Genomic DNA, 18,550 nt, shown 5'->3' on the forward strand with positions numbered 1-18,550 from the left:
GTAGCCTTAGTGTGACAGATACATATAATTGCATTTTTTGTGTGTAAGTAAGTTTATCCCACTTATTAGTAGCATTTATAACATGTATTCAGTTTTCTAAGTGAATTGAACCTTTAATACTAAACTCTAGAGACTGTAAGACACACTCAACAGTGTGAGTCAGTGAGGCAGCCAGTCTGGAAAATTCAAGTCTGAACGCAGCTTCAGCCTCTAACTGGTTTATAGGAATAACCTGGATTTTATTGCAGTCAGTCAACATTTGAGCTTCTCAAATGTTAAAATACTATTTATGAACTAGTTGTATCCCATTTTCTGTGTTTTTAAAATATCCAAATACTCTTGTTTCTCTAGACTTTAAGGAAAAGTCACTTAGATTTCCAAAATTATTTTCTTACTCTTGGTTTCTATATATTTTTTAAAGTTCCCAAATCTAACATTTTTACTGTTCTTTTTACAGGTTTATCATCTTATGAGGAAATGTTGGGAATTCCAGCCATCCAATCGGACAAGCTTTCAGAGCCTTATTGAAGGATTTGAAGCACTTTTAAAATAAGAAGCATGAATAACATTTAAATTCCACAATTATCAAGTCCTCCTCCCCCAACAAATACCCAAGCCATTTTTTAAAACTTTGTAAAGAAGAAGGAGGTTTGTGTTCTGTCCAAAAGTCACTTAACTCATACTTGAGTACATATACACGTATAAGGCACACTGTGGTGCTTAATGTGTGTAAGGACTTCCTCTTTAAATTTGGTACCAGTAACTTAGTGACACATAATGATAACCAAAATATGTGAAAGCACTTAAGCACTCCTCCTTGTGCAAAGAATATACCACCATTTCGTCTGGCTAGTTCACCATCACAACTGTATACCAAAAATGGGATTTTTGAAAGCAAGAAGAGACAGATGACCAAAATAATGTCTCAAGATGATTGCTTTTCCCTGCTGCCAGCTGATCTGAAATGTTTTTCTGGCACATTAATTAATTAATTAATTAATTATAAATAAAGATTGATGGACTTAGCCCTCAAATTTCAATATCTATACAGTTCTAGACATGCACTCTTAAAATATTAGATACCACGTAGTATATATTGTTTCTGTACAAAAATGATTGATATTGTATTCTCTCACCAGTAGGACTTAAACTTTTGAGTTGTTTCTCCAGTGGCTTAGCTCCTGTTCCCTTGGGTGACAACTAGTACCCATTTTTGAGAGAACTTGTTCTACACGGGGACAGCTGTGGAATAGATAATTTGCTGCATGTTAATTCGAGAAATAAATAAGCCTGTGCCAATGCTTTCCTAAGCAGTATACCTTGAATCAGAACTCATTCCCAGAGGCCAGATGCTATTACACATGCTTTTAAGAAACGTCAATGTATCCTTTTATAACTACCACTTTGGGGTAAGCTATTCCAGCATTGCTTTTGAATGCTGTATGCAACCAGTCAGATACACATACGCTGCACTGTTCTGAGAGTGTTTCCATACTTACCACCTACCTACAAGGGTTGATCCCTGTTTTTACCATCATCACCCTATGGTGCAACACTTGAAAGAAAAGACCCGGACTAGAGGCTATGGACTTCAAGATCCACTAAAAGCAGTTTTCAGTTTGCTTGGAGGTAGCTGGGTAATCAAAAATGTTTAGTCACTGATTCACTGTGACTTAAAGATCAATGTTCATTTTGACATAAAGACTCATTAAGCTCTTTATGACCAAGAGCCTGAAAATCTTTTTGTTATGCTGTCTAATATTTGTTTGATGTTACTTTTCACCTGTTGAGCCCAAAACAATTCAGGATTGATTCAATGGCAGCCATAAACTTGCCATTTAAATTTGTTCGGTAGCCTACATCACCAAGGTCTCTATCTGTGTCAAACCTGTGGCCACTCTATATGCACTTTGTTTACTCTTTATACAAATAAATATACTAAAGACTTTACATGCATGTGCCTTTTAATATTAAGATTTCATTTTCAAAGCATTTCAAACAATTTGCTTACATAGAAAAATAACAAGCAATATAGAGTTGAGGAGGGGGTGGGTTATGGTCCTTACTACTATTACCACTTTGAGTTCTCTGCACTGTTGTGCCCAGTGATAACAGGGTGCAGGCCAGTATGGATGGCATATCTACTGTTCCATAATCCACACACCTTTGTTTTAGTTCTTTCAGCCTCTTCCTTTCACTTTGCAGTTCTGATGCAAAATCCACCATCTTTCCTTTCTTGTTTGCACTATAGTGGAGGTGTGACTACACACTGAAGAGGCTGAGTGCAACAGGAAAATGGGAAGAAGCGGAGGGCATGAAAAACTCATTAGTCATCTGCTATATAACTGAGTGATACTTAATTTTTATCAGTTATTTATAGGTAGTATATACTTAGAATTCTATTACCTTAAACTTTGTCATTTTCCAACAGAAGCCAGTAGATGCAATAAGTTAGACCAAGTGAAATTCTTTACAATGCATTCAACATATGTACCAGTTCTAGACTTCATAATTAAAACAGGATATCCACATCATAGTTAAAAACAAGTTCCCAAAGTGACAAGATATTTATCTTATTTCAAAAATCCTAGGATTCAGATCCCAAATTCCCTATCATCAATTACACTCTTATAACAATGAACAAACTTAGAAATTTCTAGATGGTAAAAGGTTTCTCATGCATTTAATATCAAGGTCTTCAAGAAATGGTGATGTCAAAAGTCATATTCCATAAAGATAAAACTACTTTCACAAGTAAATTGGGTTAAATGATTTTTTACCCTAGCACACTATCAAAGAGAGAGAAAGCAGAGTGAGGTATAGCTTATTAGCTCAAATGGTTATAAATACTGTGACTTCTTAAAACTCCATCAGAAAGTGCAATACAGACTGCTTTACTATACTGTGGAAATAGGGCATTTAGTGATCAAAATAGGCCCCATTCATTAGATCCATCACTAGTCTATGCTATGAAATGAGGCACAGAAACCCATGTTCCTTTCCACTTACAAGTCTGTCTCAAAGACTAAAGGTCTGTCTTTAAGTGAATTAAAAGGAATAGTTGCTATTAGAATTAGTGCTATTAGATCAGGGATCAAGAAACTTTCTCTAAATAGCCAGATAGTCAAAATTCAGGCCATATGGTCTCTGTTGAAGTTCTGCCACTGTAGCCTAAGAGTGCCACAGGCAACACATAAATGAATGAGCATGGCAATGTCCCAATAAAATTGTATTTATGGACACTGAAATCTGAATTTCATATAAATTTCATGTCATAATTTTTTTTTCCTCCATTTAAAAATGTAAACATTAGTCTTAGCTTGCAGGCAACATAAAAGCATGTGGTAGGCCAAATGTGGCCCCAGGGTATAGTTTACCAACCTCTTTATTAGATCACCAAAGCCACTTTACTTAAAATACCTTGTATTTTTCACAGAAGGTAGAGACGGTAAACAAACAACATCTTAAAGCATCTGTAGTAGTAGATACCTTGGACATCACTGTCACTTTCTTACTGGGTTTAATTTTGCATGGCTGGCGTGGGCATAACTTAGTGTGCATGTAGCGTGTCTTTACAATATTACCATCAGTACATTTGGTACTTGCACCCTTGTAGTTCTAGGAAAAGTCCTAAAAATCTATAAATGCAATTACTTCTAGGGAAGGTCAATTGAAATGCACATTGGCTTATAAGAAACTCATTCTTCTAAGGCTCAGGAAACATCACTGTTTCCCATTTATTGCTTCAAACTTTTATATATGGTGTCAAAACTATTCCCAGTCCTAAAACAAGGAATATTTGGAACATTGTTAGTTTCTCCAATGGATTATAAGTTAGCACACTGATTAAGATGCATCTGACTCTAGTGGAAAATGTCCTCAATTGATGTCTCTTCTTATTGCTATTTTTTATTTGGCATTTCTGCCTGCTGCACAACACAGTTCCTTCTGGGAAATTATAAACCCGTATTTAAAGGATATGGCTAGTCTGAATGAAGTTAAGGCAGCGATGAACAGCAGAGATACTGCAGAGAACCTTAGGGGGTTACAAGGAAAGAGCTTAATTCAGTACACTCGTTTCTTTTTTAAGTAAGTTTCCATGTAATATGCTCCTGTGCCCTGAGAATGCTGGTCAACACATTCCACTGAACCACCTTCTGGGGCAGAGATGAGATATGATGAGCCTCGCTTTTCATTTCTTAAAGATGACACCTATGGGAAAATAAAATTGCAGCTAGTTTTAAAATCTAAAGTTGGCTTATTCATTAAAAATATTTATAAGCATTCTACTTTGAGTTGGTAAATACACAATAAATGCCAAAACTATCAAAAAATACACAAACCCTTTTGTTAAATAAGATTTTAAAATTTCTGTATCAGTATCACCTTTAGAATTTGTGCAAGACACAAACCAGTCTCAGTGCCTTTACTCCCAACCCCAACATTTTGGGAAAAGAAAAAATTAGAGCACTGCACGTAGTTGCTTTTGCTGACCACAGCTAGTTAAACCCGCGGAATCAGTATCAACACCAAATGTCAGTATTCCTCTGAAGGAGTGGCTAAGAAATCAAGCTGCATATTAAATTAGATGTTAAGTCTGCCTGCTGACAAGAGGACTGGTGAGGGAATAAATCAAATAGGTGTAGAAACTGACAAATGACATCAAGGAAAACAACATGATACATCCTAGAGGGCAATGGGAACTCAGAACTTTGGTCTCCATAGCAATCGCTTGGTAAGCATATTAAAATACAGATTTTCAGGCACCATCCCAGAGATTCTGACCTGAAAGTGGGCCAGATGTCCTCACAAGTGGTCACAGTGATCAGCACAGTAAATCAGATGGCATAGCACAGCTCAGCCTAATGTCTCTTAGTTTTAGCTTTTACAAAAGTAAGTGCGACAAGCTTCTCAAAGCAGAATTATGTGACTTGATATGCAAGAACTTAGAAATTACTGATGAGTAAAGCTTCCAGCAACACACAGGAACCTTCTCACGTTGCAATTAAAACTGCAATTGTTTTTGAACCAATAACGGTCACAATTTTAAAAAATGGAACTAGCCTGAGAGGCAAGAGATGATATGTCTCTCTCAACTCCTTGCTAAAGTAGTTCTCAGTGGTCCATGTTAGGAAAAGGAATAGGGATGATAAGTCTGAAGAAATGCCACGTCCTCTGGTACTTCATTTCAAGGTGGCTTACTGTGTGGACAGGCCAATACAAGGCATCTTCACACAAGCCTGATGTAAACAAATGTTTCAGAGTAAAGCTGATCAGCAAAAAAATCTGGCTTTAACTTCTGCCTCAACATTTTTTTTCTTGGTAGTAAAGTATGTCTGGAGTTTGAACTGGAATATGTGAGAAGGGAAGCGGGTGAAAGGGCAGATGAAAGGAGACCAGCCGTAAGTTGATAGTTGTTGAAGCTGAGTTGATGGGGATGAGGGGTTCAGCCCGCTCCACCAAACAGCTTGCTCACCTCTTAGGCGGAGCCTCTGCCCCAAAGCCCTTTCCTCCCAGCCTGCAGCCTCTTCATTATTCTCTCCAGCTGCCTTCTTCATTAGAGCCCCTTTGCTGGTAGGTGATCTTTCTGAACGTTGGACCCCAGCCACTAACACCGTCAGACCTTACTTCAGGTATAAAGAACTCTTTAGCAGCTTTCTTCCTCTTATAAGTCATCAGTCCATTCTACAAATGGGATTTTCCGAAGACTGGGGGAGAGAAGCAAACGGCTCACTCTGGGATCTGGGATGCTCCTGCTCTCCTCACCCACCTTCCCCGATTCTTCCTGCCATGTAGTTATCTGTTCTTTCGGGTGTTGGCATGCAGCAAAGCAACAGCCTGGGTTTCTGTCTTTCTATACCATCTTTACTGTCAGAAGCAAGATAGGAAATTGATTACAGTCTTTTATTAAAGAACTTCCCAATGGTGCTACACCATTCATAGTGAGAATCAACTAAGACCTGTGAGATCAGCAAAAAACTTCACTCAGCAGCACAGGAAAATATTAGAACAGGAAATGAAACTGGGTGTCACTCATCTGAAAATAAAGACAAAGCCTGCAAACATTGAGTAAAATAAGACATTAAAAAAGAGACACTGTATAATTACACTCATATGAGATATAAAAATTAGTCCCAGTTATAAAAACACAAAGTCAAATGATGTTCTTCAGGAGTTAAGGAGAAATAGGGCAAAGTGCAGTTTATTATCAGAGTTTACTTTTGTAAAATGAAAATCTAGAGATCCGTTGCAAAATAATGTAAATAGAGCAAAACCTCTGCTGGCACACTGACTAGGCTGCCTCCTCACTAGGCAGGCAGCCCTGAAAAAAGGCAGCAGCATGACAGAAACTTACAAATAAAGCCCTACTTTCCAGGAACATAGTACCTGGGGAAAAAAAAAAAGGTGGTTATGAATTCTGCTGCAGCAGACTTAAACGTACCTGTCCAGTAGCTCTGAATGGAACAACAGAGCTCACAGCTCAGCACTTGAGCTCCTATAAAGGACAGACTGTCTCCTCAAGCAGCTCCCCGACTCCTGTATATCCAAAGAGTCACCTCATAAAGGAGAGCTCAGACTGACATCTGACGGGTATCCTTCTGGGAGAAAGCAGCAGAAGAAACTGGCAGCAACCCTTACTGTTCTGCAACCGCTGCAGGTGATCCCCAGGCAAGCAGGGCCTGGAGTGGACATCAGCAGTCCTACAGCAGAGGGGCCAGACTGTTAGAAGGAAAACTAAGAAACAGAAATAACTTCATCATCAACAAACTAGACGTCCACTCAGAGACTCCATCTGAAAGTCACCAACTACAAAGACCACAGGTAAATAAATCCACAAAGATCGGAAGAAACCAGCATAAAAATATGAAAACACCCAAAACCAGAAAGCCTCTCCTCCTCCAAGGGATCACAATTCCTCACCAGCAAGGGAACAAGGCTGGATGGAGAACGAGTGTGATGAATTGACAGAAACTGGCTTTGGAAGGTGGGTAATAAGAAACTTGTCTGAGCTAAAAGAACATGGTCTAACCCAATGCAAAGAAACTAAGAACCTTGAAAAAAGGTTTGAGGAAATCCTAAAGAGAATAAGCAGAGAGGAATATAAGTGAAATGATGGAGCTGAAAAGCACAACACGAGAACGTCAAGAAGCATACACAAGTTTCAACAGCCAAACTGACCAAGAAGAAAGGATATCAGAGGTCGAAGATCAACTCAGTGAAATAAAACAAGAAGGCAAGATTAGAGAAAAAAAGAGTAAAAAGAAATGAACAAACCCTCCAAGAAATATGGGACCATGTGAAAAGACCTAATCTAGGTTTGATAGGTGTACCTGAATGTGACGGAGAGAATGAATCCAAGCTGGAAAATACTCTTCCAGATACTATCCAGGAAAATTTCCCCAACCTAGCAGTGCAGGCCAACATTCAAGTCCAGGAAATACAGAGACCACCACAAAGATATTCCTCAAGAGGAGCAACCCCAAGGCACAAAATCATCAAGATTCACCAGGGTTGAAATGAAGGAGAAAATGCTAAGGGCAGCCAGAGAGAAAGGTCGGGTTACTAACAAAGGGAAGCCCATCAGACTCACAGTGGATCTCTCAGCAGGAACCCTGCAAGCCAGAAGAGACGGGGGGTCAATATTCAACATCCTTAAAGAAAAGAATGTTCAACCTAGAATTTCATATCCAGCCAAACTAAGTTTCATAAGTGAAGGAGAAATAAAATCCTTTACAAACAAGCAATTACTCAGAGATTTCATTACCTCCAGGCCTGCTTTACAAGAGCTCCTGAAAGCAGCACTAAACACAGAAAGGAATAATCAGTACCAGCCACTCCAAAAACATACCAAATGGTAAAGAGCATCGACACAATGAAGAAACTGCATCAACTAATGGGCAAAACAACCAGCTAGCATCAAAATGGCAGGATCAAATTCACACATAACAATATTAACCCTAAATGTAAATGGGCTAAATGCCCCAATCAAAAGACACAGACTGGCAAACTGGATAAAGAGCCAAAACCCATCAGTGTGCTGTATCCAGGAAACTCATCTCGCATGCAAGGATACACAAAGGCTCAAAATAAAGGGATGGAGGAAGATTTACCAAGCAAATGGAGAGAGAGAGAAAAAAAAAAAAGGAGTTGCAATCCTAGTCTCTGATAAAATAGACTTTAAACCAACAAAGATCAAAAGAGACAAAGAAGGATATTACATAATGGTAAAAGGATCAATGCAACAAGAAGAGCTAAGGATCCTAAATATATATGCACCCAATACAGGAGCACCCAGATACATAAAGCAAGTTCTTAATGACTTACAAAGAGACTTAGACTCCCACACAGTAATAGTGGGAGACTTTAACACTCCACTGTCAATATTAGACAGATCAACCAGACAGAAAATTAACAAGGATATCCCAGACCTGGACCAAGAAAACCTAATAGACATTTACAGAACACTCCACCCCAAATCCACAGAATATGCATTCTTCTCAGCACCACCTCACACCTACTCTAAAACTGATGACATAATCAGAAGTAAATCACTCCTCAGCAAATGCAAAAGAATGGAAATCATAACAAACGGTCTCTCAGACCACAGTGCAACCAAGTTAGAACTCAGAATTCAGAAACTATCTCAGAACCGCACAGCTTCAAGGAAACTGAACAACTGGCTCTTGAATGTTGCCTGAATCAACAATGAAATGAAGGTGATATAAAGATGTTCTTTGAAACCAACGAAAATGAAGACACAACGTACCAGAATCTCTGGGACACATTTAAAGCACTGTGTAGAGAAAAATATATAGCAATAAATGCCCAAATGAGAAGCAAGGAAATATCTAAAATCGACACCCTATCATCAAAATTGAAGGAGACTGAGAAGCAAGATTAAAAAAAAAAACTCAAAACCTAACAGAAGACAAGAAATAGCTAAGATCAGAGCAGAACTGAAGGAAATAGAGACACAAAAAACCCTTCAAAAATCAATAAATCCATTTTCAAAAAGATCAACAAAATAGACAGACCACTAGCCAGATTAATAAAAAAGAAAAGAGAGAATAATCAAATCAATGCAATAAAAAACAATAAAGGGGATACCACCACAGATTCCACAGAAATACAAACCACCATCAGAGATTATTACAAACAACTCTATGCACATAAACTAGTCAACCTGGAAGAAATGGATAAATTCCTGGACAACTGCATCCTCCCAAGCCTAAACCAGGAAGATGTCGAAACCCTGAATAGAACAATAACAAGATCTGAAGTTGAGGCAGCAATTAATAGCCTACCAACCAAAAAAAGCCCAGGTCCAGATGTGTTCACAGCCGAATTCTGCCAGACATACAAAGAGGAGCTGGTACCACTCCTTCTGAAACTATTCCAAACAATCCAAAAAGAAGGAATCCTTGTCAAATCATTTTATGAGACCAACATCATCCTGATACCAAAACCCAGCAGAGACTCAAAAAGAAAAGAAAACTTCAGGCCAATATCCGTGATGAACATAGATGCAAAAATCTTCAATAAAATATTGGCAAACCAATTACAATAGCACATCAAAAAGCTTATCCACCATGATCAAGTAGGCTTCATCCCAGGTATGCAAGGCTTGTTCAACATATGCAAGTCCATAAACGTAATTCACCACATAAACAGAACCAAAGATAAAAACCACATGATTATCTCAATTGATGCAGAGAAGGCCTTTGGCAAAATTCAACAACGCTTTATGCTAAAAACTCTCAATAAACTAGGTATTGACGGAACATATCTCAAAATAATAAAAGCTATTTACGACAAACCCACAGCCAATATCATACTGAATGGGCAAAAACTGCAAGCATTCCCTTTGAAATCTGGCACTAGACAAGGATGCCATCTCTTGCCACTCCTATTCAATATAGTATTGGAAGTTCTAGCCAGAGCAATTCGGCAAGAAAAAGAAATAAAGGGTATTCAAATAGGAAGGGGGGGAAGTTAAATTGTCTCTGTTTGCAGACGACATGATTGTATATTTAGAAGACCCCACTGACTCAGCCCAAAATCTCCTGAAACTGATAAGCAACTTCAGCAAAGTCTCAGGGTACAAAATCAATATGTAAAAATCACAAGCATTCCTATACACCAATAACAGACTCAACAAGAACGAACTGCCATTCACAATTGCTACAAAGAGAATAAATACCTAGGAATACAACTAACAAAGAATGTAAAGGACCTCTTCAAGGAGAACTACAAACCACTGCTCAACAAAATAAGAGAGGACACAAACAGGTGGAGAAACATTCCATGCTCATGCATAGGAAGAATCAATACTGTGAAAATGGCCATACCGCCCAAAGTAATTTACAGATTCAACACTATCCCCATCAAGCTACCAATGACCTTCTTCACATAACTGGAAAAAACCACCTTAAACTTCATATGGAACCAAAAGTGGGCCCCATAGCCAAGTCAACTCTAAGCCAAAAGAACAAAGCTGGAGGCATCACACTATTGGACTTCAAACTATACTACAAGGCTACAGTAATCAAAACAGCATGGTACTGGTACCAAAACAGAGATATAGACCAATGGAACAGAACAGAGGTCTCGGAGGCAACGCCACACATCTACGACTATCCGATCTTTGACAAACCTGACAAAAACAAGCAACGGGGAAAGGATTTCCTGTTTAATAAATGGTGTTGGGAAAACTGGCTAGCCATGTGCAGAAAACAGAAACTGGACCCCTTCCTGACACCTTACACTCAAATTAACTCCAGATGGATTAAAGACTTAAACATAAGACCTAACACCATAAAAACCCTAGCAGAAAATCTAGACAAAACCATTCAGGACATAGGCATAGGCAAGGACTTCATGACCAAACCACCAAAAGCATTGGCGACAAAAGCCAAATAGACAAATGGAACCTAATCAAACTCCAGAGCTTCTGTACGGCAAAAGAAACAGTGATTACAGTGAATCACAGCAGAATGGGAAAAAATTTTACAACCTACCCATCTGACAAAGGGCTAATATCCAGAATCTACAAAGAACTAAAACAGATTTACGGCCAGGCACAGTGGCTCACACCTGTAATCCCAGCACTTTGGGAGGCTGAGGAGGGCGGATCACAAGGTCAAGAGATCGAGACCATCCTGGCCAACACGGTGAAACCCGTCTCTACTAAAAATACAAAAATTAGCTGGGCATGGTGGCGCATGCCTGTAGTCCCAGCTACTTGGGAGGCTGAGGAATGAGAATTGCTTGAACCCGGGAGGCGGAGGTTGCAGTGAGCCGAGATTGCGCCGCTGCACTCCAGTCTGGCGCCTGGCGACGGAGCGAGACTCTGTCTCAAAAAAAAAAAAAAAAAAAAAAAAAAAAAAAAAAAAAAAAAAAACAGATTTACAAGAAAAAAACCAAAGAAGCCCATTCAAAATTGGGTGAATGATATGAACAGACACTTTACAAAAGAAGACATATGTGAGGCCAACAAACATAGGAAAAAATACTCATCATCACTGGTCATTAGAGAAATGCAAATCAAAACTACATTGAGATACCATCTCACGCCAGTTAGAATGGTGATCATTAAAAAATCTGGAGACAACAGATGCTGGAGAAGATGTGGAGAAATAGGAACACTTTTACATTGTTGGTGGGAGTGTAAATTAGTTCAACCATTGTAGAAGACAGTGTGGCGATTCCTCAAGGACCTAGAACTAGAAAGTCCATTTGACCCAGCAATCCCATTACTGGGTATATATCCAAAGGATTATAAATCGTTCTACTATAAGGACATGTGCACACGAACGTTCATTGCAGCACTGTTTACAATAGCAAAGACCTGGAACCAACCCAAATGCCCATCAATCATAGACTGGACAGGGAAAATGTGGCACATATACACCAAGGAATATTATACAGCCATAAAAAACGGTGAGTTCATGTCATTTGTAGGGACATGGATGAACCTGGAAACTATCATTCTCAGCAAACTGACACAAGAACAGAAAATCAAACACTGCATGTTCTCACTCATAGGTGGGCATTGAACAACGAGAACACATGGACACAGGGAGGGGAGCATCACACACTGGGGTCTGTCGGGGGGGGACGAAGAGAGGGACTGCAGGAGGTGGGGAGTTGAGGAGGGATAACATGGGGAGAAATGCCAGATACAGGTGATGGGGAGGAAGGCAGCAAACCATACTGCCACGTGTGTACCTATGCAACAATCTTGCATGTTCTTCACATGTATCCCAAAACCTAAAATGCAATAAAATATATTTTAAAAAATTTATGTGACCTAGAGACTGTCATAAAGAAATGAAGACCCAAAGAAATGGGGAAAAAATAATAATGTAAATATACTGAACTGTACTTTTAAATATTTGATAGTAATTTTATGTTTTCATCACAATTAAAAATTTAAACCTTAAAAAATGAAAAGAAAATGAGTTTCACTATAGCCTATGTGACATTAGGAGAAAGATAATTCTTCTGATATGCTCTATCAAAGATATCTAACTTTTAGTATAAGGACTGGTGACTGGGTAATGATGAGTCAAAATTTCGAAAGAAAGCTCAGTGCTCTGGGAGAAATAAATTCCTACATAAGAGCCACAACCAACAACAACAAATAACACACAAAAGAAGGAAAGAATATAAAGTTAGCAAATATTTTTCCTTCTATTTTGTATTTGCAGGATATAGACATCCATTCATTCACAGGCAATCTACAGTGGGCACTGGGCTTGTATGCTACAAGGTTTAGCTGGATGAATGAAACTTGGACTATGCCCTCCCATAGTTCATATCCTAGGAAGGGAAGGAAGAGGAGTGCAAAACATAATTCTAAAAGGGGACTGTCACTTTGACAAAAAAGAAACAGAAGTGAAGGGCTAAAGCTCTTTACAGAAAAGGAAAATGGGGGTGGGGTTTTTTGAAAGGTATAGGTGCTGGTTTCACGGATTAGATGGCATCTGATTTAGGATTTGGAGGTGAGATCAGATATGGACATGAGGAGACAGGTGGAGACCCTTCCAGGAGAAAAACAGGGCCAAAAAAAAAAAAAAAAAGAAGATGGCAAAAAAGCCAGGCCTATGATGGTGCTTTGCAGCTGGCAGGCAGGCAGGCAGGCAGGAGGGCAGTGGCAAATGAGGCTGGAAAAGGAAGCTGGCCTCAGTCATGGAGGGCTGGAATGCCAGGCTAAGGAGTATAAACAGGACCATACCCTTAATCCTGGAATATGGAAAGATTAATAAGCAGCTCCATAAAAAGTAGGACAATGAAGGAGACAGGCATTATTAGGTCTCAACAAGAGGCTACTGAACTTGTCCCTACTAGATACATGCATGTGAACAAACACACACAGATTATACGTGATTTAAGACTTCGTTTAAAATTTAGCATGAAACTTACAGATGAGACAGAACAGAGTGGTAAACCTGGAAAATCTGAAAACAATTTTGATGACATTTACGCTTTGAATACCAAACCAAAGGAAGACTTTGAGAGAAGCTGTAATAGTCTAGTTTTACATATCTAATATTCAGGTGGAAATCAAATAAACAAAATAATCATTTTAGAGGACTTCATCTTTAGCAGGGTCTTTTTTAGGGTTAGCTGAAACCAGTCTGAATAATTTACACCCAGTAGTTCCATTCTGTACTTTGGAACTACAAAACACGTCTAATACTTCCTTATCCACAAGGGCGTAACTTCAACAGAGGCCCCTCACCCTCGTGCCGCTGGGCAATCCTACTATATCCCCACCCCATCCTGCCCACTTATCTCCACTCCCCTAAGTGACTATTTTCAAGCCTTCTCTTTTCCTGAAGCTCCAACAATACACCATCATCTTCACTCTCGGCTGATGCTTTGCTTTCTATTTCACCAAGAAAACAAAATCAAAAGAGAAATCTTTAGATGCACAGCAACTGATCCCTGGTCTCTTTACTAACCCTCATTTCCTTGGTGATCTCATACAATTTCATGCAGTTCACAATTACCGCAATTGACAGGAATTTGATGGTTCCCAAATATGTACCTCTGCCTATAACTCTCCCCTCACCTCCAGACTTGTATAATAAACACCAGCAGGGGAACATCTTCAGTCAGGGATTTTCTAAAACATACCTCTAAAACTTGCTCCACCCACACAGTCTTGCCCATGTCAATCAATAACAAATGCATTTTTCTAGGCCAAAAATATTGGGGCCTCAGCTCCTCTCTCACCCTCAGTATACCCCATTGACTCCACCTTCCAAAAATGTCTCCAGTCCAGCCACTTATCACTGCCTCTGCTGCTTCCAGGCTTGTCCAAGTCAGCATTTTTACTTGGATGTACCTCAGCAGCTTCCGAACTGACCCTGCTATGTTCTATTCATTGTTTAACACAGCAACCAGACATGTCCTGTTAAACTATAAATACAGTCAATTATTCCTCTATTCAAAACATCCCAGTGGTTTTCTATCTTAGAGTAAGAGCCAAAGTCCTTGTTTACAAGGGCCTAAAAGGTCCTATATTGTCTGTGGCCTCTGCCTCTCCCACCCCACTGTGACTTCATCTCCTATTCTCCAGTTACTCACTCCTCTTCTGCCCTAAAAGTTGCCTGCTATTCCTTTAACAATTCAAGCATCTTTCTGCCTCAATACCTTTGTACTTGCTGTCCCCTGTCCCTGGAATGCACTTTACATAGATACTCATGTAGCACACTCCCTAAAGTTCTGGTCTTTGTCCAAGAATCAGTTTTAAAATGAACCCTTCCTTGACCATGTATTGAAACTCCCAACCTTCCCACTCTTCAGCCTCCACCTTATTTTCCCTGCAGTGATCACTATTCCTTTTACTATTTTTCCCCCAAATGTAAGTTCCATTCTTAGAAGAATTTTGCTGTTTTGTTCACTGCCATATCCATAGTGCCTGCAACAGTCCTGCCACATAGTAGACATTCATTATATACTGGCTAAGTAAATGAATAACTTTAAGAAAATATATTTTTAATTTTTTTTAAAGTTCTGGGGTACATGTGCAGATCGTGCAGGATTGTTACATAGGTATACACATGCCATGGTGGTTTGCTGCATCCATCCCCCTGTCATCTACATTAGGTATTTCTCCTAATGTTAGCCATCCCCAATCCCCCCACTCCCTGCTATCCTCCCCCTAGCCCCCCCATCCCCAACAGGCCCAGGTATGTGATGTTCCCCTCCTTGTGTCCATGTGTTCTCATTGTTTAACGCCCACTTGTAAGTGACAACATGCAGTGTTTGGTTTTCTGTTCTTGTGTTGGTTTGCTGAGAATGATGGTTTCCAGCTTCATCCATGTACCTGCAAAGGACATGAACTCATCCTTTTTATGGCTGCATAGTATTCTATGGTGTATATGTGACACATTTTCCCTGTCCAGTCTATCATTGATGGGCATTTGGGTTGGTTCCAAGTCTTTGCTATTGTAAACAGTGCCACAATGAACATATGTGTGCATGTGTCTTTATAATAGAATGATTTATAATCCTTTGGGTATATACCCAGTAATGGGATTGCTGGGCCAAATGGCATTTCTAGTTTTAGATCCTTGAGGGATCGCCACTGTCTTCCACAATGGTTGCTCTAATTTACACTCCCATCAACAATGCAAAAGTGTTCCTATTTCTCCACATGCTCTCCAGCATCTGTTGTCTCCTGACTTCTTAATGATCGCCATTCTAACTAGCGTGAGATGGTATCTCAATGTGGTTTTGATTTGCATTTCTCTAATGACTAGTGATGAGTTTTTTTTCATATGTTTGCTGGCTGTGTGACTTCTTTTGAAAAGTGTCTGTTCAAATCCTGCGTTTTGATAGGGTTGTTTCTTCTTGTAAATTTGTTTTAGTTCTTTGTAGATTCTGGATATTAGCCATTTGTCAGATGGGTAGACTGCAAAAATTTTTTCCCATTCTGTTAGTTGCCAGTTCGCTCTAATGATAGTTTCCTTTGCCATGCAGAAGCTCTTTAGTTTAATTAAATCCCATTTGTCTATTCTGGGTTTTGTTGCCAATGCTTTTGGTGTTTTAGTCATGAAGTCCTTGCCTATGCCTATGTCTGGAATGGTATTGGAGAGGTTTTCTTCTACGGTTTTTATGGTGTTATGTCTTATGTTTAAATCAAAAAATATTTTCTAAGCATGCATTCCCAGTTCCTTCAGCAAATAGCCATGGGCCATGGTTTCTGACACTCTTGACATGGAAAAACTGGACAGCATAATCTGACTAGAGCCTGGCAAAGCAAAGATTAATGTGCTTATGGTTTGGGCACCTCCCCTCTCATTAGAATTTCAAATGAGCTGGCTCTTATAACTGTTGCCCACCAATCCAATCTTTTGCACACATCTACTATGAAACCTATCCTCTATGCAGTTGCTATTTTATTCTTGGATTTTAAAAAATTACATTTTCTTTCTTTTATTCAAGCAAATCTTTTTATTTTTATGTAAATGTAGACTTTCTTTTATCCCACTGATTTCCAAGTGAATGTAGAAACAGAATGCCACAATTTCATTTGTTGACTGCCAGTTTAATATTTATAATGTATCTTAAGCTCAATTTTTAAGCTCATGTTAATAATTTGAACTAGTGGCTAGTTTTCAAAGCTCTCTTAATAACTGGGGAAAGGGGAATTTGACTATCCCTCAGAAGATTCCTTTGGGATATGTTAACGTCAACAGTGAATTCCATTAGGCTCATCTGCTATCAGTCCAATTAACGATATTTGTCATTACTGTCCTTCTGAAAAGAATATAAGCATTTAGCAGGTAGCCCTTTAAATACAAAACGAAATTTGTTTTCAGAAACTTCTGCCTCTATTTAGGACTCCTCAGTCTCACCCTTACCTTCAGCCCCACTTCATCTTTTCTAAATCTTGTCTCTTCAGTGGAGTTAGGTATATGGAGAACCAAAAATGGACTGCACTAGTTCTCCTGAGGTCTGAATCAAGCCCCTAATGTCCCTTTCTTATAGCTTCAAGTCTAGCTTTTAGATTTCAGACCTATAGAAACATGAATTAACTTTATCATTTCTGCATTAAACATTTTTAAAGTTTTAATTAAAAATATAACTTTCTCCCATTGTTAAAAGTGTTTCAAAATCAATATGCTTCATTCTATGACATTAATGATATAACTAATAAATGTCTCTTCCTTATATATACATAAATGTTTACAATGTTCATATTCATATTTGCCTCTCAGCTACTTGTCTTTCTTCATATGAGTAATGGTTAAGTCCTAACTTTGGACTTAATGATTCATCCCTAAAAAGGTATTGCACTGCACTTTTTTATTTTTTTTGAGACAGGGTCTCGGTTTGTTGCCCAGGCTGGAGTGCAGTGGTGGTATCTCAGCTCACTGCAACCTCTGCCTCCCTGGCTCAAGTGATTCTCCCCCTACAGCCTCCCAAGTAGCTGGGATTACAATTGTGCACCACCACACCTGGCTAATTTTTTGTATTTTCAGTAGAGACAGGGTTTCACCATGTTGGCCAGGCTGGTCTTGAACTCCTGGCCTCAGGTGATCCACCCACCTCAGCCTCCCAAAGTGCTGGGATTATAAGCATGAGCCACCACATCCAGCCAAAATACATTTCAATAGCTTGCTTTCCTTAATTCCAGTTTTTAACCAAAATCACTTTTTAAAAGTACTTTCCAAGTTATTGTTTAGGGTTAATATATAGATAACCTGTTCTTCCATAATTATTGTTTAATGTAGGCTTATGTTTTAAAACATATTTTGTATGGTAGGTGTTTGTCACAAGATTCTGATCTATCATGGTCCATACAAAAATCCACACAGCATTCATAACATGACAGAGTGTACTTTTTGGCAAGTCTGTCTGCATTATTTGACCACTGGGTGGCAGCATTAGGCTCTGTATGAAAGGACCAAGCGTTTTCCAGGTCTTTTTGTTCACTTTTCTTTCCTCTTCCCTCATCACACCATCTCATCATATATTCTGTGGTTGATTTCCAGTCAGCCTCCTTGCAGGAAAGATCCCAGAAATCAGGCATCACAAGAACACATTGTGTAAGTAGATAGTGCTGTGCTGCATGCTGGTCGACTGCCACATGTGGCAAGTGTCAAATGAAAAACCAAAACCAGGCAGGGCAGGATAGCACACACGCCTGTAATCCAGCATTTTGGGAGACCAAGGCAGGTAGATCACTTGAGGTCAGGAGTTAAAGACCAGCCTGGCCAATATGGTAAAACCAGTCTCTACTAAAAATATAAAAATTAGCCAGGCATGGTGGCAGGCGCCTGTATAATTCCAGCTACTTGAGAGACTGAGGCAGGAGAATCACTTGAACCTGGGAGGTAGAGGTTGCAGTGAGCCAAGATCAGGCCACTGCTCTCTAGCCTGGGTGACAGAGCAAGACTCTGTCTCAAAAAAAAAAAAAAAATCACAACTTAAACAGTCTAAACAGTCATATCAAACAGCTGAAAAACTGTTATATTTTTCTTTATATTATTGAAACTAGTGACTATGTCAAACTGGAAAGCTGCTTAAGACA

General features: G+C 39.2%; 2 protein-coding genes across 4 annotated transcripts in view; one reads left to right on the forward strand and one right to left on the reverse strand.

The window, feature by feature from the left end:
* Window positions 1-1,950, forward strand: part of JAK1 (Janus kinase 1) — a 136,531-nt gene extending 134,581 nt beyond the window's left edge. The window contains exon 25 of the mRNA XM_032296739.1: window positions 458-1,950. Within this exon, the coding sequence (XP_032152630.1) occupies window positions 458-553 (96 nt within the window). The 3' untranslated portion in view covers window positions 554-1,950. The remainder of the gene's footprint in view (window positions 1-457) is intronic.
* Window positions 1,947-18,550, reverse strand: part of RAVER2 (ribonucleoprotein, PTB binding 2) — a 116,038-nt gene continuing 99,434 nt past the window's right edge. For 2 of the 3 annotated variants that reach the window (XM_032296741.1, XM_032296740.1), the window contains exon 12: window positions 1,947-4,212. In XM_032296741.1, coding sequence (XP_032152632.1) covers window positions 4,066-4,212 — 147 coding nt within the window. In that variant the 3' untranslated portion in view covers window positions 1,947-4,065. The remainder of the gene's footprint in view (window positions 4,213-18,550) is intronic. The other variant, XM_032296742.1, reaches the window with a different exon arrangement.

Source organism: Sapajus apella, unplaced genomic scaffold (genome assembly GCF_009761245.1).
Source record: "Sapajus apella isolate SASKATOON/1434 unplaced genomic scaffold, GSC_monkey_1.0 scaffold36, whole genome shotgun sequence".
Taxonomy (NCBI): domain Eukaryota; kingdom Metazoa; phylum Chordata; class Mammalia; order Primates; family Cebidae; genus Sapajus; species Sapajus apella.